Source organism: Centruroides vittatus, unplaced genomic scaffold (genome assembly GCF_030686945.1).
Source record: "Centruroides vittatus isolate TY-2023 unplaced genomic scaffold, ASM3068694v2 scaffold_861, whole genome shotgun sequence".
Lineage (NCBI taxonomy): Eukaryota > Metazoa > Arthropoda > Arachnida > Scorpiones > Buthidae > Centruroides > Centruroides vittatus.
The window spans coordinates 1,248,227-1,274,865 of NW_027122718.1; the positions used below are offsets into that span (position 1 = coordinate 1,248,227).

A 26,639-nucleotide genomic window follows, 5' to 3' on the forward strand; every position below is an offset into this window, starting at 1 on the left:
CGTCAGTACCAATATTCGTTGTAGATCTTGCACCACTGTTTATTGGCAACATAGAACCTATGTGCAATGTCGACTGAAATTGTCGAATCAGAAATTAAAGTGGTCACGTAATCCACCGAAGATTGGCGAATCGCGTAACAATACAACTGTTGTATTTCAAATCCGGCTCGTATGGCATCCAATCCATTGCAACCGTGTTAAAATCAATCGACACGCTCGAGAAATTGATGTAACCTTAGGCCAATTACGAATCATCTTTTATTAATTTTAGAGATATTTTTAATTTAGACTACTACATTGCCGGCTTTGACATTTTAAAAACGGAATAATTATTTTAATATTGGAAATATATGTACACAAAAAAAGCGATATTAAAATTGTCCTACTGGAATCCTACCCAAAATATTTTTTGATTCGTTGACACTAACTCGTATCAATAAAATGGCCGACTTGGGCAGGCGGCGAAACATTTATAATGAAATCGACATAGGTGAAGGATAAAGGAATAGTTATAATGTGAACTAACAATGATTAAATATTGGTTGGATTCAAAATTAATCTCTCTAAGGTCTATCCAATAGGATATCTTACGGCACGGCCACGTCGTCGAAGTAGCTCAATAGCCTACCGATGGATCGCAGCTATTAATAACCCGTCAATGGTTTTTATACGAGATAAAACAGCAATAGCTAACTACTTAAAAAATTAAATACCATTCTTTTATAAAAGCATTCATTCTGCATCAATGTAAAATGATTATTTTATTATATCCCGTCCGTTCTTAGACATATAAATCGTCGTTACTGTATCTATCCTTATCACAAATCTTTATTATAGAAACAATGACACAATAATAATTCTCTGGAAAAACTTTTAATTATCAAAACTCATTATGGAAATAAACTAACGCAAATTCTTGGTTAAGTATAATTCCGAGAGTCGCATTCGTCTCTCCACTTCATTTTAAGCATTTAGGAATTTCTGTAAAAAATTAGTTTTTAATATAAACGATTATATAAATTTATAGTTATTTTACTCTTTTATAACGAGGGCCCGATGGCGAAGCGGCCAGCCTTAGAGTCCTGGGGAACTCGGAATCGGATCCGAGCGGGCGAAAAATTCCAGAAGTTTTTCGAGAGCCGTATGCCACTATTATGTCGGGCCCGTCCCTCACCCCATCGTGGACCTGCCCGAACCCACGACGGAAAATACATTTTTTAAATAATGTAGTGCGAACGCGCGGGTTGTACAACTGCGATAATTTTCAGTGGCATTAAACGATTTCATTTCTACACTTTAATATTATATACGTATCGAAGTGACGGTTGTAACCCGCGAGTAATCCGTGGCAAATCTAACGACCCCGGTTAACATCCGCGTAGAAACAACCGCTGTAAAACACGTATAGACAACACTGGTCGCAGAAATCTTATAACGAATCCAACGAGCCTTAATATTAAAAATTTATTTATACTTTTACTAAAATTGTTACTGCACGTATTAATAATCGATGAAAGGAGATAATTTTATTACTTTATATAATTCGTTGAAAATTGGGGAGGAGTCGATGCTATGTGATGACGTCACTGCCTTATGTCTGTGGGTTGCTTTGTCAGCTGCTGTTCCGTCTCAAATCGTTTTGCTAATTAAAATCATTTATAGCGATAAGGTTTTTATAATTTGCAATAGGTGAGTGCAATCGACATATTTGTTTACTTGTAGAGTCAAAACAATGCACGGGATCTTTATGCGCCGCCATTCAAATAAAGGTGTCTATTTCGGCATTGATATCGACATTTATTTATTTTTATGTAATTCCGTTATTATTTTTGTTCCGTCGGTAAGTTTTTGCACCGTACAGGCACACAATGCGCCGATGATCGTAATTACAGGAATTTAAATAATACATTCGGCTTCGGTTGAAGGCGTACTTTTTATAAATAAAATACGCGGTTTAAGCGTGTCCTCTTAGTGTTGGTTATGACTCACACCATTGATATGAGCAATGGATTCGGTCTATAATATGTTCTTACAAGTTTTAATCAAAATATCGTGAAATTTACCCCTAGTTTAATTGATTTAGCTTATTCGGTTTTTCATTTTCTTGCTGTTTACAGTATATATGGTCATTAACTTAAATTGACAATTTTGCTTTCGTATTATTTAACCTCGTGCTGAAATATTTATTAATAATCATTTGCAGTTTTGAAATATATTGAAATGACAGAGATCAATACACGTATAAATCATCGTAATACTTTTCGTACTCTATATCGTCGTATATTTACTTTATTATTTGGTAGAGATGGTGTGTTTACTTAAAATAGACTTTAAATATGAAGCTTAATTTGCTTATTTGATGATAAATTAAAACTTAATCATTTAAAATTAATCTAAATTATAATGGTTTTTTGAGTTGGTCTCTTTTTTCCGTCTCTTTTTTTTTAAAATACGGTTTATAATAATCCGAAGATTTCTATATTGTGAACGTTTATTCTGAATACGGTGCCCGGGGTGTACGGTACTCGACCGGGTCCTACGGAATGGGACCTCGGACCGGATGAACGAAAAAATGGCCGGTTAATCCGAAAACACTTGCAAAATACCATATATTTACATAAATGTTTACTAAACATTTACCTAGATTAAAAAAAATTGATAATTTTTATCGTTTTGATTTGAAATCATTTTTTTTTTTTTTTTTTGCTGCAAAATCGTGTCGTGTTATCGTAAGGATTATATTAACGGGAGCTAAATTATTTTGCTGCTTGATATATTTTATTGCGGCTTTAATCTCTTTCTGTACGACGTTCTTTTGCAGTTTTTATCTCTGCTCGTAGCTTTGGCGTTCTCTGTTTTTTTTTTCCTACGTGTACGACTACTTTGATGCTAACGTGTAAATCATGATTTTATTGTCTGTTAACGCTTTGTTTTTTAGGATGTTGTTGTCTATAAGTAGATATCTCTTTTACGTCTTGAACCCCGACGGTTGTTTTGAGTCGTCGAGCTTAGCGATGACGACGTTGTCTGTTAAAGCCTCGACGTCTATTGCTTTGTATAGATTGCGGTTTATTATTAATTTTTTGACGTCGGACCGTATTTTTCGCCGTGACTTTACAAATATTAACGGAGGCATTTTCTTGAAAGCAAATACTAACGTGTAAGTAATATCCTTAATGTTAATTTTCTTAAAGGTTTCGGCGAGTTTCGTTTCTTTGTTGGCAGCTCTCTCAAGGATTTCCGAAAGAAGTTTTCTTCTGCGGTGCTTTTTTAGACTGTCACGTCTAGATCCGTAGGTTGCATCCGCGATGTGACGTCGAATGATAAAACTGCCGTCGGAAAATGGGTCGACGGGGTGCGTCGGAGTGTTAACGAGAACGGCGTTTTATAATCGTTTTAAATGCATAAAATGGGCTTAAACTTTTGGAACAAATTCGGTTGAAAACCATTCTTTCATTAGAAAAGAATCCGTCCAAGCTGATTTCTGCATTTTGTAATAAACTAATAGAGCATTGAAGTTTACATTTTTAACTGTTCTCGGTTCAGCTGACTTTCCTACAACAAAAAGGAGGAGTCTGACTATCTGCGGTATTTCTACAAAGGACTACGGTGATTTTGAAACCAGTAGCAAATGTTTCTTGTGGTTCTGCTAGTGTTTTCAACAAAATAAGCTTGAAATTTAAACCTGTTTCAAATTATAGACTTGTTTGTGAATATACTGGTATTCATATTTTCCTTATGTATAACATTTAAAACTTTTTGGGAAAATTCACTTGTAGAATGTAGATCTGCTGAAATTCCTCTTTGCAAACTCTGAAAATGAATTTTATAGACATTTCTTTTCTTCATGAAAGCCATCTATTGTTAGCTAAAAACTCTTCTTTGCTGTTGATTTGTCCAAGTGCACTGCCTTTCCTTCCAAGATCAGCATGCTAAGAGGTGTTCATATTTGTTATTGCATGAACCGTAACCATAATGCATCATTATTGACTTCATTTTTTGGCTATTTTATATGTATAATGAAGTCTTGAAAGGATTTCTGGTTTCTCTGGCAATTATTTAACTCCCATATTGACTTCTAGTTTGTTACACATCTGGTTATCCATTATCAGTCTGTTCCAATACTTTGTTTTATTTCAATTATTAACATTCTATTTCCAATTGTTTCAGCCTATTGATTCAGATTAGTATAGTTTAAGAATAAATTAGCCCAAATGATGAAAACATGTTCACACAGAGTGATTGCAGTCCAAATGGCACAGATAGCAAAGACTAACTTAGATGATAAAAGTTATAGGATTGTTACAGTGTACCATACTCACTCCCAAGAATTAACATTGGAAATACAACAGACACAGAACCAACTTCCAGTGTGTACGATACAAAAAAATGAACAGTGCACAAATGGTTTCCAACTCTTTCCGAGTTCTTCGGTTGCACCCGAAGAAGAACCCGTTAAGAGTTGGAAAACATTTGTGCACTGTTCATTTTTTTGTATCGTACCTACCAGAAGTACATATATCCCAGTGTGGAGTGGTGTGTATATAACATTGGAATATTTGCAGAAAAAGTCTTGATTAAAGCTGGTTAAAGTGAGATGAGATAAGATGGAGTTTACTGTACATTTATTATTAATAAAAATGGTTTTAGTTGAGGATCTCATTAGTTATGTTTTTTTTTTTTTTTTCATTAATAATATAATGATACATCATAGTTGTACCAGTATGCTTAAATAAATAAATAATAATATAATAAATTTTTTGTATTAATATCATGAATAATTTCGTAGATATACTTTTATCCAAAAATATTTTAACATACACTTACTGTTTAATGCAAAAGTTTCAGGATCTTTTACACATCATCTGCAAGGGAATTGATTTAAAAAATGCATTAAGTGATAAGGGAAAAAAATTAATCTGTATAAACATGTTGTCTCTATAAGACAACTTTAATTTCTTGAACAAATAAAATTCATAATGTAATTTCATTTCTCACTTGAGGACATTAATTTATTATGTCAGAATTGAAAGCTTTAAAAAAATTAAAATTTATCTGGATTAATTTCACTTCATTAATAAATATGTTCAAAATGTATTTTGTTATTACTACTAAATGAAAATAAATTATAAAACTACAGAAAACAAAGTCAAAAATTAATTTAGTTTAACTTTTAATTCTAAATTGTTATTTTTTGTTTCTTAGCCTGACAAACCCGAAATGAAAGTTTTGATATCAAAAACCTATCTGATCAAATATCTTACTTCAAATATTAGTAATATACCAAACAACTGCCTTATTAAAGTGATCTTAATCATGGAGAAATAGCCCAATTTAATACAGCAGTCATTTGGCATATTATTAATATATATCGGGTCTAGTGATGTTTGTTTATGTCAAATATGTCTTATCTTGTAAAAGTAACATGTATCAGCAATTCTAAGCTAAACTACAGAAGAATCAGTAACTATTTGAAATATTTATTATATTTTTTGTCATTTACTGTTAAATTTTCTGTTTTACATTTTTCTGTTTGAATAATAATTATTTCATTTATTTAATGCATTCAAACATTAGCTTTCAGACAAAAAATTTGAGATTCATATTAACTAAACAAAATTTTACATAAATTTTGTTTTTCTAGATATCTAATTGTTTTGTATTATTGTTATTTTAGTACATTTAAAAATATTTTATTGTATTGGAAAATTAACTTTTTAGATCATAAGCAAACAGTCAAAAGTTAGAAAGAGAAAGGCATTTTAAAATAACTGTTAAATACTACTGTATGCACTTGATTAGACTAACATGCTTGAATAAATCTATTCCTCTGTCACATTCAAAAATTGAATCCACAGGACTTGAATAAACCCACATGTGGATTTACTTAAATTACATTTTCAAGTTACAGATTACTGCAAACAACCTATTCATAATTGTAATTGTGTAAATCATTGCATCACATTTCTTGTCATCTGTTACCTTTTAGAATTATTTATGATGTTTGCTTGGTGAATTATTATTTGTTTTCATTTAAGACCCCCATGGCCACGCAATACAAAAACTAAATTTGAAAAAAATAAACCCACACACCAAGCAGATTTTAATAAATAAACAGATCTACAGTGGGTATAATTTTAGTGCATATAGTAATAATAAAAATAAATATTATTTATATTTTAAAATTCTGTATGTATACATTTATTTTCACATCTGTTATTACATTTTTCTTATCTTTCCATTGATTGTATAATTGCCATAATTAATTTCTTTTATATAATCCATGCATTATCCATGTTTTAAAGTCAAAGTTTTAAAAACAGGTGCAGGTTGTGTTATAACAGTTTTTGTGGTATGTTCTGGATATAAGTTAAACATAAGAAATTACACTGAATTTTATGATGTAATAACTTATATATAGTTAAGCAGTAAACAGGAACAAAAATTTATTTTTAAACATTTTTGAATCTTTGCTGACTCACTTTCAGAAGATAGCAATTTTCATTTAACTATTACATTTGAAAACAAATTGTTTGGAATTTGTGACTAATGGTGATTAACAAATTGTTCAAAAATATTCATGCAAGACAAAATTTTAAATCAGTATGTATTGTTTAAAATATGGACATGAATATTTTTATATATTTCATTAATATGTTTATTAGTGAGTTACAAAATACACTGTTCCATTTTGGCCTAATTAAAACACTTACATTGAAAAATAAAATTCAACATCCTATTTTAATATTGATTTTGTGCAACATTGAACATTGTATTGACAAATAGAATCCAGTTACTTCTAATTATCCTCTATTCTTGTAGCCATCTTATGGTCTATATCTTATAACAGTGTCTTAAATATATAGTAAACAAAAAATCTTTTTCTTTAGAAAATAAATATAAAGATGTTTTCCTGTATTTTTCTGAAGTTTATGAATCTGAAAATGTTTGGGATTTAACCTTTTTAAAGCTCTAGTCCAATAAAGATTTATAATTAGAACTTTATCTTAATTTTAGTTTTGGCTGAATAACATTAATGATTGTTACTTTATATATATCATCATCAAATAAAATGTAGACTGATTAGATAATGGATGCAATGAAAAAAATTATTTCTCATCTAATCTCTACAAAAACTGATTTCATTATTTTTTACTATACAGTAGAGCAGCATTTCTCAACCTGGGGGTTGCGACCCCCTTGGGGGTCATGGTGATATTAAAGGGGGGTCGCGAGACAATAATGAAATCATTTTATGAGAAAAAATCATTTATTATAAACTTATAAACGTTTTACTTACAATAAGTACACATGTAAAGAAAAGAAATTAATGCAATGTTTGCATTTGTTTTTCATTTAAAATTTTCTCCATACGTAGATCAAATTACAAAGAGCACGTACATATCAAGTTGGAACTTGTAAATTGCTCGTGTATGTACTGTACACGTAATACATGCACGTTCATACCCATCGCTATAAATGCAGCGACATAAAATAATAGGAGTAGTTGTATTACATTTTTTATACTGTTGGTATTTTCTTAATGTATAAAATTAGTACAATGTGATTATATAATATTTTTAAAAAATTTACATTTATAATAACAGTCAAAATTCAATTAGTAATAGTACTTAGTAATAGGCTTACTGTTGTTATTTCTTTGGGTGGGGTTTGCGAAATATTAATTTTATTTATATTTACTATTTGGGGGGTCGCGGAGCTAGGAAAGTTGAGAATCACCGCAGTAGAGCATTGATTATCCAAATGCCAATCAACCAAAACATTGGTTAATCAAAATCATTTCAGTCAGAAAATTCAAATTTCTGCTAATGCTGTGGTGCCACAGCACTCCTCCTCCCTGCCGACCTAAACTGTAGGCCTACTTTAATGTACTATTTTATGTAAGGTATGTATTTGTAAGATGTGTGATACAAAATATATTAAACACAAAACTGTACTGTATATATTTTAATAAATGATCAGTTATCTGAACAACCCCAGTCCCAAATTGTTTCAGATAATCAATGCTCTACTGTACTATATTCTTTTGTAGCAGACAGTAACTAAGTTTATATTTGGAAAAAATATTGCATAGGCCTGTAATCCTCCCAGTAATGCTAAATTATTTTCTCATCAAATTCACTCCAACTCTTGAAAAAATTATAAAATTTTATGACTTAAGATATCCAGAAAATTTTGCTGATAGTTTTCAAATAATAATATAGTTTGAGAAAGCTGAGATTATTAGGAATGCTTACTCTAAGATAAAATTATCAATAATCTTGGAGATAGTTTAAACAAACAAGTTTAAAATATATTTGTAAATCTAAATTGTAAAAGACAAATAAAATAAAGCTATTAAAGATATCACAAAATGTGGCTTTCAAGACCACTTTAATGGATAATATAGGTGCAGAAAGAGCTTATTCTGAAGATAATGTGTAAGAATTTCTGTTATGTAATAAAACATGTGTTAAAAGTTTAGTTTATTTTTGACTCAACTATGTATTGTATATATCTGTTGACTCCAACAAAGCAGTTTTTTGAGTTGATTATTATTGAAACCTTTAGTTTTTTTTAACTGTAAGATTAATTGAAATCCTCCAACCATCAGCCAAATTAATTGGGTAGAAATTATGCTACAAATATTCATTAGAAAATACATGATTAGAGCAACTAGAGGTAGACATTAGGTGCCTCTAGTAGTTCTAATCATCTACCTCTATAGGTCTGGAGGTAGTAACTATATTTACTACCTCTAGACATTAGTAACTATAGTTATTACTTTTTATTAGCTCGTAAGCACTAAATTGGCCTTTCTCTATTGTTAGACTTATTACACCACCACAAGACATCAAATTAGCCTTAGAAAATCACTTTATTATTTCAAAAATGAATGCATTTTGGACCTAAGTCCCTAAGCATGTTGTACAATAAATAATTTTGAGATTGATGTTAGCACATTTACGAAAAATACAGTGAAATTGCAACGATTGGTAAAATGACAATGATAAAATATTGGTTACAGATCAGAATTTCTGTGTGTGATTTAACATGTCGCTTTGGTGCTTAGAACATTAAAATCAAACAAGCAATAAGACGAAAAATATATGTAATAATAGACACTGTTAAAACAATAAAATAGAATAATAAACTGATACACTGCTAAAACCGTAAAATAATAAACAATAAACTGATATATTGTAAAATCAGTAAGATGAACCAATAACTTGCAGTACATTTTAGAAAACTGCCATTTTTCTCCCCTCTTTATTTATACACTCAATTTAACAATTGTTGCAATTTCATTGTATTTTTTGTAAATGTGTTAACATCAATCTCAAAATTATTTATTGTACATCATGTTGAAGAGGGACTTAGGTCTAAATGCATTCATTTTTGAAATAATAAAGTGATTTTCTAAAGCTAATTTGATGTCCTGTGGTGGTGTGATGAGATAGAAAAAGGCCAATTTAGTGCTTACAAGCTAATAAGAAGACTAGACAAGAAGTGTATCATAGTAGTTACTACTTTTGTTAAGAGATAATCCCAATAATCTGATTGTTAATACATCGAGTTCTTGGATGTTTATATATAAATTGAAATCAATCTTATTTTTAAACATTTGCTTTCATATAGATTTTTATAGTTCCTTGCTAGTTATTGGTTTTATGTATAGTGATTGCTTATTACTTTCCCACCTGTTATACAGAGGGAAAGTATGGCAATCCTGCAAAAAGTGACCCTTTCTCCAGATTTTTACATTTTTGGACTTAGGACACTTTGAAACATTGAGAAATGCAAAAAAATTTGCGTTTTTTTTCTGTATGTATGGATGTTAGTGTGTTTATGTGGCACAATTTTATGTACCCTATTTGAAGCGTAATAACTCCTGTAGTTTTTGTCGAAAGTTTTTGAAATTTTGCAGGAAGGTTTGTTTATTAGGGGGATTGATGATATTAAATTTCTGTGGTTAAAGGTTGAAGGGTGGGGAGATAATGGGTGTCGTGTGTATCTCCAGTAGGGTCAGAATTAATGACGATTTTACTCATTATTCATCATTTACAATTTTTTATAAAACTCATCCCTATCCTCAAAATTGAGCTTTTTGTCATTTTATAATAGTTAAAAATATAAAAAGATTTTAAATAAAATATAACAGATGGCACTACCAAAATTTTAAATGTTTCTGGGAAAGTTGAGAAAATCGTTGCTGGTTTATTTTTAATCTTGAATTTCAGATTTTTGATAATTCTGATGTGTAACCTGTATTGTAAACCTGTAACTCATAAACTAAACTTTAAAAACTATTTACAAATTGAATATGTTATATATATATATATATATATATATATATAACGTATTCAATTTGTAAATAGTTTATAAAATTTCATATATTATGAACTTTGTAATGAGGAACCGTTGACAACATTTTCTGGGATCTTCTCAACATAAAAAATTAAGAAGTCAAAATATAAAGCAAGCACATAAAAGTTACAAACAATTCAACCAAAATACATTTGAACATTTGAAAATCACACATGAAACATCATTATTAGGCAGAGTGGTAATTATAATTATCATTTATTATATATCATTAAACAAATCATCAAATTCTGATAGAATCATATCACTGTCTTAATTGTCTGTTTACATTAAATATGCAGTGCAGTTTCTGTTTAAATAGCAAAAGATCAGTTACACCTATCTTTCTCTATATCTTGAATAAGAGTATTCCAGAATATAATGGTTTCACCTATTACAGACTTCTGACCAACTGCTAATTTATTATCAGGGTTTCTAGTAGAATAATTCCATTTTTTATTATATTCCAAATAGCATTAAGAAAAGAATAGTGATGATTTTTTTTGCTTTATAATTATATCTACAGAAAAAAAGTTTATACATTTTTAATGCACAATATAATATTTGCTCAGCTTCAAAACAATCAGTTACAGAGTCAAAAGGAATTTTGTTTAATAGAATATGTAGGAACTGATATAATATTAACTGCAATTTATGTAAATAAATTTACATAAACTGCAGTTAATATAAAATCAGTTCCTACATATTCTGTTAATATTAATTTATTTCAGAGTGGAGCTTCAAACCAGTTCCATATTGTAATTTTGATTATAAGCATGTTTTATACAGTATTTTCAGGTTTCTTTTTTAATCATGTATTAGGTATTATCATGATTTTTATTTTAAATATTCGTATGTATCTCACTATTTGATTTTTAAGTGTATGAATAAGATGACCCCAAGTTAAATTAGTATCAATAAAAACCCCTAGATATTTAATGATGGGTGAAAATTTAATTATCGTACATCTCGGCAGATAAGACGAGGTATAAATTTTTGTCAAAGTTTTATAGTTTTAGCATATATCTGTCCTATAAGACGACTCCCAAACTATCAATGGCCTATGAATTTCGTTTAGATCGGCGATCATTGTCTGGATAATGACACTATAGTGTATAAGAAATTGTCCTATTCGTAATTTTTTGAAAGAACATCAAATTTTATTTTCTTGCATCTGGTGGCACTGCCTTGCGATTATTGCAAACATTCACACTGATTTGGGCATTCGAGTAATGACCTTGACTATTCACAAAAACATCATATGGCCTATTCTATTTTGTGGACATACTCTACTCTCTAGTAGTAAATAATTACGGTTTTTCCATTTTACTATTATGGTTTTAATTTATATAAGTTTCAATCTAATTTTTTTGTATCTGTCCTATAAGACGACCCCGGATTTTCGGGGCCTTTTTTTACGATTCGACTATCGTCTTATCTGCCGAGATATACAGTATGTTACCATTTATATCAAATTGAAGAGTCTGTTGGTCAAAACACCTACTAATGTTTACAAAACACATATAGTTACTTTAATCTTATAATATGAAAAGTCTTTACATAAATTAAAATAAATCAAACTAAATATTAATCATTATTATTATTATTAAGTATTTTAGTCTATAAATTTTTAAAGATATTATTTGTTTTTGCTCCATTTAATCAGCTACTAAGCAATAAATTGAGTTAAGTTGGTAACATTGAGTTAGGTTCATTTTTATCATGTGTTAGTAAGTTTAGCAAGCACTTTATTTGCCAGATGTGTTTATCTAGTAAGCAATAAAGTTTATAGCTCAACACAATTAACTACAGGTGATGGTGCGTATTTCAAAACAAGCTATACAAAGACTAGGCAATGCATTATATGTTTGTCATGATATTTATCACTGTAGTTGACAACCTTTTGCTCAAATTTAAATTCATATTTATAATGTTTAGTTACAATTCTGCCATTCAAACTCATTATCATCTATATCAGATAAAAAAAATCAAAGAAAAACTCTCCTTTTATTTGCTGGAATTTTGTCAATTATTTGAATTTGAATGGCTAACATTTATCATTATTAATAATTAAAAACTGAAGTTTGATTATAATAATTAGCATTATACTGTTATCTTTTGTATTTTAAGTGTTTTAATAAATTGTTTTTAATAACAAAAACAATTTATTGACATGACAACATAAAATATAAAAAAAATTATTACTTTAAATTAGATGTTTTTAATAATGATAGCTGATCCTCTGTCAATAAAAACTACATTATGGTTATATATTAAAAACAAAATTTAAAAGCAATATATAAATCTAAAAATAAAATATCCGTAGAAAAATTAGCAAGTAATATAATACTCGTTCTATCCGATTTTGAGAGATTTTAAAGCAAAATAAACCAAACAACAATCAAATACTAAGCATTTATTTTTACGTTTTTATCCAATTTCACCTTTCACAGGCCTCATCAGTGGATACAACCATCATTTAACAGAAGTTCTTTTGTAATGGACTATATCGTCCCAGCATGCATCTACAGCCATATCCGTATTCAAATTTATCATATTTGCATAACTCAGTATACAGTAATGCTCAGTAATGCATCTTTTTACCAAGTTATTAACTTTATACAAAATTTTTACATTATTTCTATTAATTTTACAATTAAAAATATTACAATGCTGGTACCAAAGTGATTCTTGTCTTTTTAATCGTATTGACGCCTCATGTTCTTATAACTTTTTTCCAGTCTTCTTCCTGTTTCTCCTATGTAGCATCTTGGGCTAAAGATACCTACATAATATTTTATAAATCACTCTGCAATCTCCAAATAATTCCCTTGTATTTTTTGATCTTCTTTATTAATAAAATTAATTATATCAATTAATCTGTTTTTTTGCTTCACTACTATACAAATACATACATGCATGTGAAAGAAAAGGCTGTACTCAAAGGTAGCCTTAAAAGATAAGAAAGATGGGTGAAAGAAGGAAGGGGAGTAATTTGAGGAAAAGTTAGATAGGTGGGATGATTGGAGATTTGAAACTGGAAAAGGAAGAACATGAGCCGCAAAGGGGTTCTGTTGGATAAGACAAGCAAATACGATGGTATATGTGTGCAGAACAAATTGTATTTACAGGGAAGGAGAAGGCTCATAGCGTAAAACTTTGAGGAGTTGGATAGATGAGGCCATCTTGAAAAAAAGAAAAAAGGTGGCACTGAGAAGAAGCAATAAGGAGTCTCTTTGTGGGGGAGGGGTCGTCGATGACCCCAGACGAGCTGCCCATTAGATGCCACTTGGGCTGTTAATGGTATAGTGTGTTAGTTTCAGGTGTTCCATGAAGGTCTTGAATTCTTGATAGATTATCTGGTCCTCTATAAAGGTGTATAGTTTGCAGGGCCAAGGATACCCACGTTCCACAATAGCCCTGCAAAGGTTTGCGCGGTGGCATGAGTGAACCGGGCAGATGATGATTAGGTGCATTGGATTTTCGTTCTCATTAGTGTCACAGAGGCACAAACTGTTCCCCTTCTTCAAGAACCTATAGAATATACAAATAGAAAAATTGATTAAATTCTGTTTTATATTTTTCATATAGACGATTTATATATGGAAACTGGATATATAAAGTGTCAATCTTTTTATTTTTCACGTTATATCTATTATTTATATGATATTCATACCGCTTACGATGTTCTTTGGCTAATTATTTAATAAATATTTTTTAAAAAGCTGTTTTGTCTCTGTTTCAATATCTTCTTGTAATGTCATTCTATTCATTATTTTCTTTAATTCCATCGGGAATGTATTTCTCTTGATTGCTATTGGGCAATAGAATTTATGGATAAAAACGTAAAAATAAATGCTTAGTGTTTGATTGTTATTTGGTTTATTTTGCCTTAAAATCTCTCGAAATTGGATAGAATGAGTGTTATATCACTTGCTAATTTTTCTAAGAATATTTTATTTTTAAATTTATATATTTTTTAAGAACTACATTATGGTGTTTTTAGAAAATGATTAACCAGAAAAGAGAAGTTTATAAATCACAAGAATAAACACGAATTTGACATAATATTTTTAATAATCTCTATATAAAGACATGAGAATTTGAAGAATCTAGAACTTTAAAACTACAGTAAAATCTTTATTATAATCAGTTGTTAGTCACCTAATGTTAACAGAATTGGCATGTCCCAAAACATATAAGTTAAAATGCACTTATACTTATTGTAAAATACAAAAAACTTAATAATTTTATTTACTGTAATTAGAGTTCTAAAGTTATTGTTATCTTCTGTTTAACAGGCATTTTTAAATTGTCTTTTCATATATATTCATTAATGTAATATATAATATGCTATTATTATTAATCCTAACTAATAACTTAAACATTATTTGTTTACAGTATGTTAAACAATAATCAAACACCTTTATCATTGCCGAGGAAGTTTAATTTAAAACTTTTAATTAAAGTTTCTTGGCAACAATAAAGGTGTTTGATTATTGTTTAATACTTTGCTGAGCACATTCTCTATAATAATACAGTATGTTAGTTTAAATTAATTGCCTTTCTTTCTTCAATTATATGGTGAATAAATTATTATTATTATTAATTAATAGTAATTTAATAGTGATGATGATAAATCTTGAAGTCATGCATTTTTTATTTGAGCATGTTCTTTTAACATATGAATCAATAAAAACCATAATTTCAGCTAATTATAATCTTATTTATTTACTCTACTTAAAATGATTGTTCCATTATCATCAGTATTGGCAAGTTCCAAAGTGATTACAATAAATGGATTCTAGTGTATTTTTCTATCCTAGCCTCACTTTTCTTGATTAAATTTAATGTTAAAATTAAAATTTTAATCTTCAAATTTTAAATTTAATCTTGGAAAAATTAGCAACAGTCCTGTTACCTAATGTAATTTATAATAATGTAAATGGCCAATTTTTACTTTATTTTAAAGAATTTTTTGTGACTCACCCAGTCATACATCGAAGTTACCAATATGAAAATCATGCAAGCAATAATCAAAATGATGCAAAGAAAATCAGTTGGCATTAATGAATTATAGTTGATATGTTACAAGCAGCAAAAGATACTGGAATAAAATGGCTAATTCATATTTTTAACCTTGTTATTAAACCCAGTAATTTAAGATTAGACTGGAATAAAGCAATAATCATGCAGTAACTACAGAGATATCTGTTTAACATGTCATTGCCTGAAAATATTTGAAAGAATAATAGAAAAAAAGATTAAGACAGCAATTAGAAGCTTAAGTTAAAAGAACCACAACATGGATATAAACAAAACAGAATGCCACCTGACTTTATCTTTGGCTTAAGAACCACGACGGAGAGAAATTAGAAATTTAATAAAAAAATTTATGCATTATATATTTATAGAACTAGAATAAACTTTTGATCAAATACAGAGAGTTAAAATGCAAGAGTATGTGGAAAATTGGAATACTGAAAAACAAATTAATTTAGTCAAAAAATAGATACAAAAGCTGCCAAGTGCTGGGAGTAGTTACAAGGCAGTGTACTTTCATCCCTCTTGTTTATTATTACAATGGTTAATATGTTGGAAATATTATATTAGTAAAGAAAATAGAAGAGCTAATAATATTATCTTTGCTGATGGTATTGTAGTTTGGAGAACAAGTGCATGTGGTCTAGAAAAGACCTTAAGAATGTTGAATAAGATAGTTAAAATTTTTAGTTTAAATATAAATAAAACTAAAGCAGAATACATGGTACTTTTTAGAAGCAAAAGATCAGATGATAAATTTTATGTAAAGAATTAGCCAATAAAGAAAACAAATAAATTTAAATACTTAAGTAGTGTTCTGAACATAAAATAAATACTTGACGATTGAAGTTATTTTTTAAAAATTTTTAACTCAATTCAAAGCATTTTGTTGTTGTTGTTGTTGTTGTTGTTGTTTGCAGTTTCCAGCAAACTTTAATAAATTTTTTTCTATTTGTGAAAATTTCTACATGACTCGAAGGTAATTTTTAATATATATCTTACACAGCATTATTAATATGATTTTGGAGGTTACAGTACATATTAAATGACTTTAAAAAATGAAAAATAATTATATAATTTGATTTCAAGATATTTTGTGTATCTTAAAAATAATTAATTCTATCCCGGGAAACAGTTCAGTTTTATCTCAAAATTGCAAGACAAGCAAAAGACCAGGAAATGAGAAACCCTAGTAAGAATGTCAGTCTGATGGATGCTTGGTAAAATATTGGCTTAACTGCTCTGAAGGTTTGAAACATTCCAGACCTCCAAAGTTTATAATGAGTAGCATGGGTCAGGATGTCCTATTCCTCATGTATTCTTTTCTTCAAATTTGACAGCCATTGCATCTAGCTTAGATATCTAATATATATTTTCTTTTGTCTAAGGCAAGGAGTTTGTCAAGCACATCCTGTGATTCATTGTTTAAACTCTCATCAAAAGGATCCCAGTCTAAGTTTGGTGAATTGATTTTCATTTTCATTATCATCAGCATATTGTAAGAAGTTATCTTAACTTGTTACAATATGCTGATGATAATGAAAACGAAAACCATATCATCAATAGCATTAGAAATGCTGCATTTTTGAAGGATTTTATTATAATCTCTATTTTTATGTTATCCATGCTTTGACCACAAAAATGAATAGTACATAAAGTGATGCTGCACAGAGCTCCACTGTTTGTAAATGTTTTTTCACCAGTTAACATCTAATTATTCCATGCTTTACACACATGATCTTTAAATGACTTGTTCAAGCGGACATCTAGTGATTACATTAGAGAAGTTAAATCATCTAGCTTAACATGATTTTGGTATTTTTTGCTAATGGAGTTTTAACGTTTTAAGTTATGACTGTGAAATACTCTAAACTAACAAATTGTATTTTTTAAATGTATTACCTGTTTGTTTCACACACTATCCATAATTTAATACCATTTCCATTCATCCATTAGTTGATAATGCACAAAAACATCTGAGGTAAATTTTATTTTAGATTGTTCTACATTCAAAGATGATTATAGAATTTATCTTTGTTCCATCAGCTAAGCATGACATTAACATCATAAATATGGTTTTTTTCATGGCCCATACTTTAAACTAATTCAGTTTTCATTTAGAGTCTATCATTTTATTGCTTTCCATGTCAAAGTTCATGGGAGTTTTATCCATATTCCATATAAATTTAACTTTGGTGACCTGACTAAATGAGAGTATTATCTGACAATTTGCCCTGTAAAGCTATTCTATTTTAGTTGATCATATGGGAGTCACTTTACATTAGAGATCAACAAAACTGCTGGAAGTCACTTTAACAATCATCCATTTTTGAAGGAAATGATTCTGCTTCTGTTTTGCTATTTGGAAGAACTGTTTTCATGTAGATCAAAATGTTTAATCAGAAATGACACAGTATTAAAGATGATTTTATAAGACAGTATAAAGTATTAAGTATGGAGGTCCGGATAGCGTAACTGGCAATGCATCTGCAAGGTAAGCAGGAGTTGTGGGTTCGAGTCCCACTCTGGGCCGATTTTTTCTTCCAGTGGTTCTAAATTATTTAAAATTAATTAATAAAAAATTATAATTATTAAAGTTAATAAGAGATGGTGCTTAACGCTTCCCTCTAGTGCTAAATTGGTTACATAATTTATTAAGTATTTCGTCATATCTAGCCTGATAGATTTTTGGCATTTGGTTGGTGTCTAGCTTATAGCATATCGGATCTAACGATGTTTACAGAAAGTATTAACACTATCTGTCAGCATAATTATTTTACTTGAAATATTACTATAAGTACTTTTAACAATTTCAGATGGTCGTCTTCAAGTATAGAATAATGGAACCTTACAATTTAAAATATACATTAATGTGTTTCAAACTGCTAATTTAAAACATATTCCATAGGATGTGTCAATACATTGTAAAAATTATAACAACAATAATAATTAATAAATAAATAAAACAGAAATAAAATGGTGCAAAAAATGTATAATTTAGAATTAACTTGAACAAAAATTATCAGACAAAAAAAATCTCTGTATACATTATCGTTTAAATGTTAAAAATTAGAACACAACTATGTTCGAAAACAGTCAAAAGATAGAACTATTTTTTATATTTGAATCAATTTTTTCCTGACGAGGGCCTCTGAAAGATGGACGAAAACGTTTGAACATTAAAGTTTTTGTTGTTCATTTGCTGGAAGTAGCATTTTGCTGTAAATTGGTGTGTTTTACAAAAATTATCATGCTAACTTCTTATATAACATGCCATATTGCCAGATGGCTGAGTGAAGGTTCGTTACACAAACTAAGTGTTGCTATGTAAAGTGACTCCCATATGAAAATGACCCTGACTGTTAAAGTAGGGTGGCATCAGGCCATAATACTTTGTAATCATTTTCTAAAGCATTTCTAGCAAGTTTGATAGTGGTTCTGCAGTTTTTGATATCGTCCTGACGTTCTTGAAAGTGGCAAGTCAATTTTCTAGTTGTCCCAATATAAAATATTTTTGCTCCAGTTTGTATCTGCTGTAAAGGGATCATGTAGATGGACCCAAGTACATACTGCCAGTGAAAATCAACATAGAACAATTAAGTTCTCCAGTCATAGCGGCAACCAAAGCTTGTCAAAACTTACAAGCCGATTTGGAGGTTGCAACTGTAGCAGAACTCTATTTTGCATCTCGTTTTACCAACGCTACGCCCACTCAAAGAACATCTATATTGTCAATTAGCGGAAATTGCAAGCTAGTGCATCAATTCCATTGCAATGAAAATTTGAGGCTGCTAGTTTCAGACCAAACGACGAGATTTGTCCTTTGTAAAAATGATGACTACAATTCTAGAGCAACACAGTTTTTGCAGCAATCTGGCTCTATTCTATTAAATACTGACCCCACTCCAGCAATACTAAGCTAACTCAAAAAGTCATCACATGATCTGATCTGTTGTCTACACTGGCTTGGACCTCTTCATCCACTAACAAATGTATCTTGCGCATGCCTCTTCTTTGAGGTAAAAACTCATAAATCGGGATGGCCTCTACATCTGTTGGTCAACAAATGTACCCACCCAATGTACCATTTGGAGAAGGCCTTAGCTACGTTGCTCACTACAGTTGTTCCCGACTCCAATTTTGTGGTTTCCTCAACATTACAAGCCAAAACAAACATCATTAACAGATTGGGTTTAATCCCAGTGAAAACTTTTCATTTTTACAAAATCAATGTAAATTTTCTCCAGCTATCTGTACTAAATTTTGAGGCTGTAATGCTTGCCAACAGCCTTTTAGTAGAAAAAGCTTTTACAGTCTAACAAATACTTGGTATAGGGGAGGGTCTCCTTCTGGTTACTCAACACAATTACTTCCAATTTAATGGTCAGTACTTTTTACAAAAGCAAGGTGTTCCTATGGGCTCTCCTCTCTCAGCTGGTTTGGCTGGGTTAATTATGAGAAACATAGAATATAAAGTATTTTATTCACCCATTACAATATGTTACTCCTTACTCTATATCTGATATGTAGATGATATCTTAATTGCTTGGGATGGTACCACTAAGAAACTGTTAACTTTTATTCAATCTCTAGCCAGAGTTTATTCTCCATTTCTTTCTCTATGGAAGAAGAAAGAGAAAGAAAGATTATCTTCCTAGATTTGTCTATACATAGGACGTCTACACAATTCAGATTCTCAGCTCACCAGAAGTTTGAACTACACCCTTACAGCATACCAGCCAACTCCTTTCAGCCTCCCAGATACATAAATGTGGCAATTGCTGTTCTTATCTGCAGGGCACATTTATTGAGCCAGATTGTTAGAGCAGTACACAATGCTGGTTATACAACATCCAAGTTTAGTTATGTCAGTAATTTTGTTTGCAGCTCTCTTTTCCCACCAACTGGTTTTGAGATCCAATGACAAAAAGAAGAGTTGGGTGTTTGCTAAACCATCCATTCCATATTTGGAGGCCATTACACATTGTATTGTACTCGTTTTCAAGAAACAGTGTGTTGTATTTCCTTTATAGGAAATACATAATATAAAACTACACAATATAAAACTGCAGATTTCCGTGCACAGAATATTATGTAATGATAGGGATAGTTTTACTTTTTTGAAGAAGTCAGGGGTCTACATGGTCCCTTTATAGCAGACACAAACTAGAGCAAAAATATTTTATATTGAGACCACAACTAGAAAATTGACTTGCTACTTCCAAAATGTCAGGATGATATCAAAAACTGCAGAACCACTACTGAACTTGCTAGAAATGCTTTAGAAAATGGTTACAAAGTATTATGGCCTGATGCCACCCTACTTTGACAGTCAGGGTCATTTTCATATGGGAGTCACTTTACATAGCAACACTTAGTTCGTGTAATGAACCTTCGTTCGACCATCTGGCAATGTGGTGCACATTAATTCAGAAGTTAGCACGATAATTTTTGTTCAAATTAATTCTAAATTATAATTTTTTGCACCTTTTTATTTTTGTTTTATTTATTTATTAATTATTATTGCTGTTATAATTTTTACAATGTATTGACACATCCTATGGAATATGTTTTAAATTTGCAGTTTGAAACACATTAATGTATATTTTAAATTGTAAGGTTCCATTATTCTATACTTGAAGAAGACAATCTGAAATTGTTAAAAGTACTTATAGTAATATTTCAAGTAAAATAATTATGCCAACAGTGTTAATACTTTCTTAAACTATTTGGCATTATATGAAGCAATTTTGAGCATTTGATTTTATAAATATTATAATAGCGGAGGCAACTAATGACATTTGATATTTTCCAGTCTAACAAATTTTACAAATATTTTGCTATTATGAAAGTTATAAATTTTGTCTTTAGCACTTCTAAATCTTATTGCATTAGTACTTTAAAGACTAACTTGAAATAGAAGCCATTAAACTTTTTTTTTCTTTTACAAAATTGCTTTAAACAGTTTTATCAGGGCAGGAAATGTACCCATTCCCATTGGCATGATTTAAGATAAAGCAACTTTATTCAAAGAGACAACAAAGTAGAGATTTGCAGATGAGATGGGCTACTTTTTAGTTATAACAATTGTACAAAATATACCTTCATAAAACATCATTTATTGAAAAACTCTCCAACATAAACATAAATTTGCATCTCATTATCTTCAGATACTAATAACATTTTTTTAGGAGCTTAACATTCAAATGTTTAAATTTTTAAATAAAATTTTATTTTAATTTTGAATAATACTGTCAATTTAAATTTGGATTTAATATGAATTAAGAATCCCTGAGTTTTCTTGTGATGGATTTTGAAACATTTATAGTTGAAATGCTTAATTTTGTTTCCGATTAAGAGTCAGCGAGCAACATCTGAAGTAGGGTTTATACAAAAACCTACTTTTTAAAAAACTGGTTTTCAAATCTCAACTTCTCTACAAAACCGGTTTCAAATTTTCACCTCCCCAAAAAATGGAGATGATAAATATTTATAATTCCTTTTAAAACTTTTTAATTTATTTAATATTTATAAAATTTCAAAAATATAACAAAATAAAATCAACTGACGTCTACAAAACAAAACAAAACAAAACAAAAAAAAAAAGAGAAAGAAATTGCTAGATTATCACATTAAACTATAAAATTTACTCCATATAAAACCATAAAGAAAAACGAATAACAATGCATGACTACAAAATATTATTTTATTTCTTATTTTTCCTAAGAAAATATGATTTTAGAAAGCAAAGAACGTCTATAGATCTATTGCTCAATCGTGTCCTTTTTTTGCACACAAATTTGCCAGAAATAGAAAATAAAACTCTCACTTGCTACTGAGCTGGGTTTAATCATCTTTAAAGTATTAAAAAATAATAAATCTAAATTTTTTGTTCTTCTGTTTGTACTCTAACACTAAAAAGCCCTTTTTTAGTGTTTTAGGGCTGGACAAAGTCATTTCTTCAGGTTCTTGAAGATATTTATGTATCGATTTTTCCATAGCGTCTGTTAAAGCTATCGCTTGATTTTCTTCTTTGCCACTTTTTCATCATCACACTCATCTTCTATAGAATAATTTGGATATAATCTCGATAATATTTGTCCAGATAACTTAATACTAACAGATTTTACAGCTAGTGGAAGAAATACACTAGACGACTTTGTTCAAACGTTCTGTGGATTTTGTAAATAAAGGAGAAGTATTACTAATCCCGTTTGTCTTCTCTCTCGAATTTGTACCTCTACAGCATATAACAACTTGAAACTAATTTCAGTTTTCAAATTTTTCAAATTCACATAACAAAAATTCAAATACGCCTTCACTTGTAAATAAGTAGGACGACAAGATGCAAATCTTGTCATTTTAAGGCATAAGCTTCTAAACGTATTGGTCCTAAAACTTTAAGGAGCTCTTTAATTTTACAATATTCTGCTTCATTCTATGTATGAGAAGCACCGATGTCATTCAAAGCTAAAACAACACATTTTTTTAAGTGTACAATTCTTTATATCATTTTTCCATTGCAAGATTTTTTCCTATTGTGGGAGAATTGGATGCTTTTTTTGTTTTTGTAGTTAGTTTTATGAATCTTAGTATTTAACGATATACCCATTTTATGCTAGAGACGATTTTGTGTCAAAATGTTGATATTTTTAATCAAATAATTAATTAATTTTTATGTTTAAGTCTAAGCTCAAAAACTGGTTTTTAGTTGAGAAAACCGGTTTTCAAATTATGTAAATTTCTTCAAAAAACTGGTTTTAAAAACCGACAAACCCTAATCTGAAGATGATAAACTTATTGAAAAACATTTGTGTATGTTGGTGATATTAGCTTAATTATGTTTCTGTTAGAGATGACTTTAATGTTTTATAAAGATGGTTTTATTGGCAAGGGGTCAATGATTATGATTATAAATATACATACATCATAAAGAAATTTTGTAAATATTATGTTATTCATTAGAATGTAATATAAATTTAATATGGTTTTATATATGCATATAAATATATACAGGATGGTAATAATTAAATGCTTCCTATTCAGCTTTTAGTAATTCTCTTGAATAACTGGAATGTTGCCAAATTTGGTAGGTTTACTAATTAAGGCATGTGGAAAAAGATTCCATGAAAAAAATTTTCCTTGTAACTGGGATGGGAAAGTAATCACAGAAACTGGCTTTCAGGTTTTGTAAATGTTGAGTAAAGCTTTGAAAATTTTCATTAGATAACTTTTGATTTGAGTTGAAGATTTGGTGGGGTTCATGAAGGCTTATAAATGAATAAGTTAGCGTTAGCTGTTTAATTCTAGCTTTTATTCAATTTAGCCATAACATATGTTTTTAAGTTAACATTTTTATCTTTCTAGATTTTTTTATATTAGTGTGACAATTCTAATTGGACCATTTTATATTTAATATTTCTGATAACATAAATATTATTTAGTTGATAGTTATTTTGCTAATACTTTCAACTATACATCCACAAGAGCCGAATTATCGGGCTAGAGTTGGCTATAATAAATAAATAAACCGGTTGAGTGCCTTGGGAGGACGTGGGCATTTGATGTGTCCCCAGCCGGCATTGTAATGACCGTCGATGGTCGTCATGTTAGCTTATATATACTGGAGGAGGCGATCGGACTGAAGGTCCGGGTAGCGTAACTGGTAACGTGTCTGCACGGATAGCAGAAGTTGCGGGTTCGAGTCCCACTTCGGGCCAATTTCTTTTCCTCCAGTTCCAAATTATTAAAATTATTTATTTAATTTAATTATAATTATTAAGTTTAGTAAGAGATGGCGCCTAACGCCAAGCTCTAGTGCCAAATTGTCTTATTAATTATTTATTTATTATAGCCAACTCTAGCCCGATAATTCGGCTCTTGTGGATGTATAGCTTTGTAACGGGTTAGTCGTTATTTATTTAATACTTTCAACGATTGGTAAAATAATACTTTAATGTATATTACTATATAAAAGTTCTGTTGCCATTTTAGTGGCCTTGGGGAGGAGAGGGAAAAAAATGGAAAAAATATATATATATTTTTCTTTTAAATAATGAAAATTTCTGTTTTACAAAAACAATTCATTATCTGTTATTTATTATATGTGTAATGGAATATTCTCTTTAAGAAATTCCATCTACTTATGCTTAGACTACTAAATGTTTTAGTTTTGAACATTGCAAAGAGTCAAATATACTTGTTTTTTAGGTGAAAAAGTATCTGAAACCAACAATTCATTATATACTGTAATAAGTTACTGAACGAAATAATTCTTGTGTTATTGAAAGTATTATTTGTAGCATTTTAATTAGAATCTTTTGAAATCTACATTCTTTTATAAAAAAAAATTATTTGTTATAGTTTACACTTTTAAAATAGATTGAAAAAGCTTTTCTCAAAGTTTTTGTACTTCAAATTGTTTATTTTCTATTCTAAAATAATGGATGACTATGGTTGTTAAATTACAATTAGGAAGTGTGAATAATCTTTCAAATGTAAGTCACTTTCAATTGAGCGATATAACAATATAATATAATATGTACCATAAGTATTTACAAGTTTTGATTGATATTGTGAATTAAGAACTTAATAAGTTATGATGAGAATAACTTTAGTTGATTTATATACATATTTTTTGTGTTAATATATTATTTTGTATAAAAATTAATTTATTTTTTAACTGTTATTTAAATAAATATTTCAAACTTTAACAATGTAGTTTATATTTTATGAAACAATTCAAAAATATAGAAGTAAATTGTCGATTAAAATTGGCTGACAGTATTTACATGTTAAAAATATATAAATATATTGAAGAAACAGAATTTGTCTTCACAAGTTTATCGTTCACAATCGTCGGTGATATTTAAAAAATTTTTTTTACTTAGAGATGACTTTATATTTGAGGCTATGTCTCTATAAAAAGAAAAGTGCAAAATGGTTTACAGAGGCAGTCTCAAATAAAAGGTCATCTCTGTAAGTGAAAATTCTTTTTTGGATTATCACTGGTGATTGTGTGAATGATGGACTTAAAGACAAATTTTGTATCTTCAATGTATTTTTAATAAAAGTAAACTAAGTAAGCTAAATATTATAAGTTTCTTTTTGTTGTTGTATTTTTTTAAATTTACAAATTTATTATGTATTTATATTTTTGTAATCTTAAAACTAGTCATTAAAAATTACATTGATAAAATTCATTATTTATTTATTTTTTTTTTTTTACAGATTAAAGTGGAATTCTGTTTTGGGTGCCATTGACATACATTTTGTAATGGCAGAAGGCAACAACAGTAAAACAAATTTAGCATTTAGTAGATTACATCATTTTTTATATCTAGGTACAGAAGGCAACTGTTATAATTCAAAAAAACCTGTGTTTTCCTTAGATAGTGTCCATAGTATTGAATCCCTGATTGCAGATGGTAAAGGTAAAGATGTTGTTCAAGAAATTATCAGATTTGCTTCTGAAGGATTGTCTCTTTGTCCAGATGCTATTTTATATGCTTTAGCTGTTTGTGCTCATTCTCAAAATAATGAAATTAAATCTGCTGCATTTAAAGCTGTTGATAAAGTTTGTTCTACATCTGTAGAATTATTTGCTTTTAACCGTTTTTTAAGTGAAGTAAGCAAACCAACAAAAGCTTGGGGACGAGCTCGTCGCAGAGCTATTAGTTCCTGGTATAGTTCTAAGTCTGCAAAAGTACAGGCATGTGAAGTTACTAAAATTATTCAACGTCATCGATGGACTCATTTAGATTTATTCAGACTGTCTCATCATAGACCCGTTGATAAAGGTAATATTTTGAAGTATGTTTTTGAATTTTTAATTCTGTTAAGTTTTGAAGTATATTTTATAAAATAAAGCAAGTCCTCACTTAGCATCATTGAAGAAAGATACATTTGTAATCATTTACAATTATTATTATTAAATTTTCTTTACAAACAGGAAAAATGGTTCTGGAAAATAAATAATGAATGATACAACACAATACAATTAGAATATCAGCTCAATTATATCATTTAGCATATGATAAAATTTGTTTTATTATACAAAATTTCACTTAATGTCACAGCTTTCAAGAACTTATCAATGTTGTTAAGTGAAGACTTACTATACATTTTAAAATTTTCAGTTTCTATAAATAGAAACTGAATATATTATGAAAAGAAACTGAATTATGTTGTGATAATTCGGGGGCAACGGGTTATTACTGTCTGCCCTTTTC

The 26,639-nt window shown here is 29.4% G+C and overlaps 1 protein-coding gene across 1 annotated transcript in view; it reads left to right on the forward strand.

Annotated features, from left to right (window-relative positions):
• Window positions 1-1,581: 1,581 nt before the first annotated feature.
• The window catches only part of LOC136990193 (RNA-binding protein RO60), a 54,291-nt gene continuing 29,233 nt past the window's right edge, over window positions 1,582-26,639 (forward strand). Inside the window, exons 1-2 of the mRNA XM_067288562.1 lie at window positions 1,582-1,689; window positions 25,639-26,207. Of these exons, the coding sequence (XP_067144663.1) occupies window positions 25,685-26,207 (523 nt within the window). The 5' untranslated portion in view covers window positions 1,582-1,689; window positions 25,639-25,684. The remainder of the gene's footprint in view (window positions 1,690-25,638; window positions 26,208-26,639) is intronic.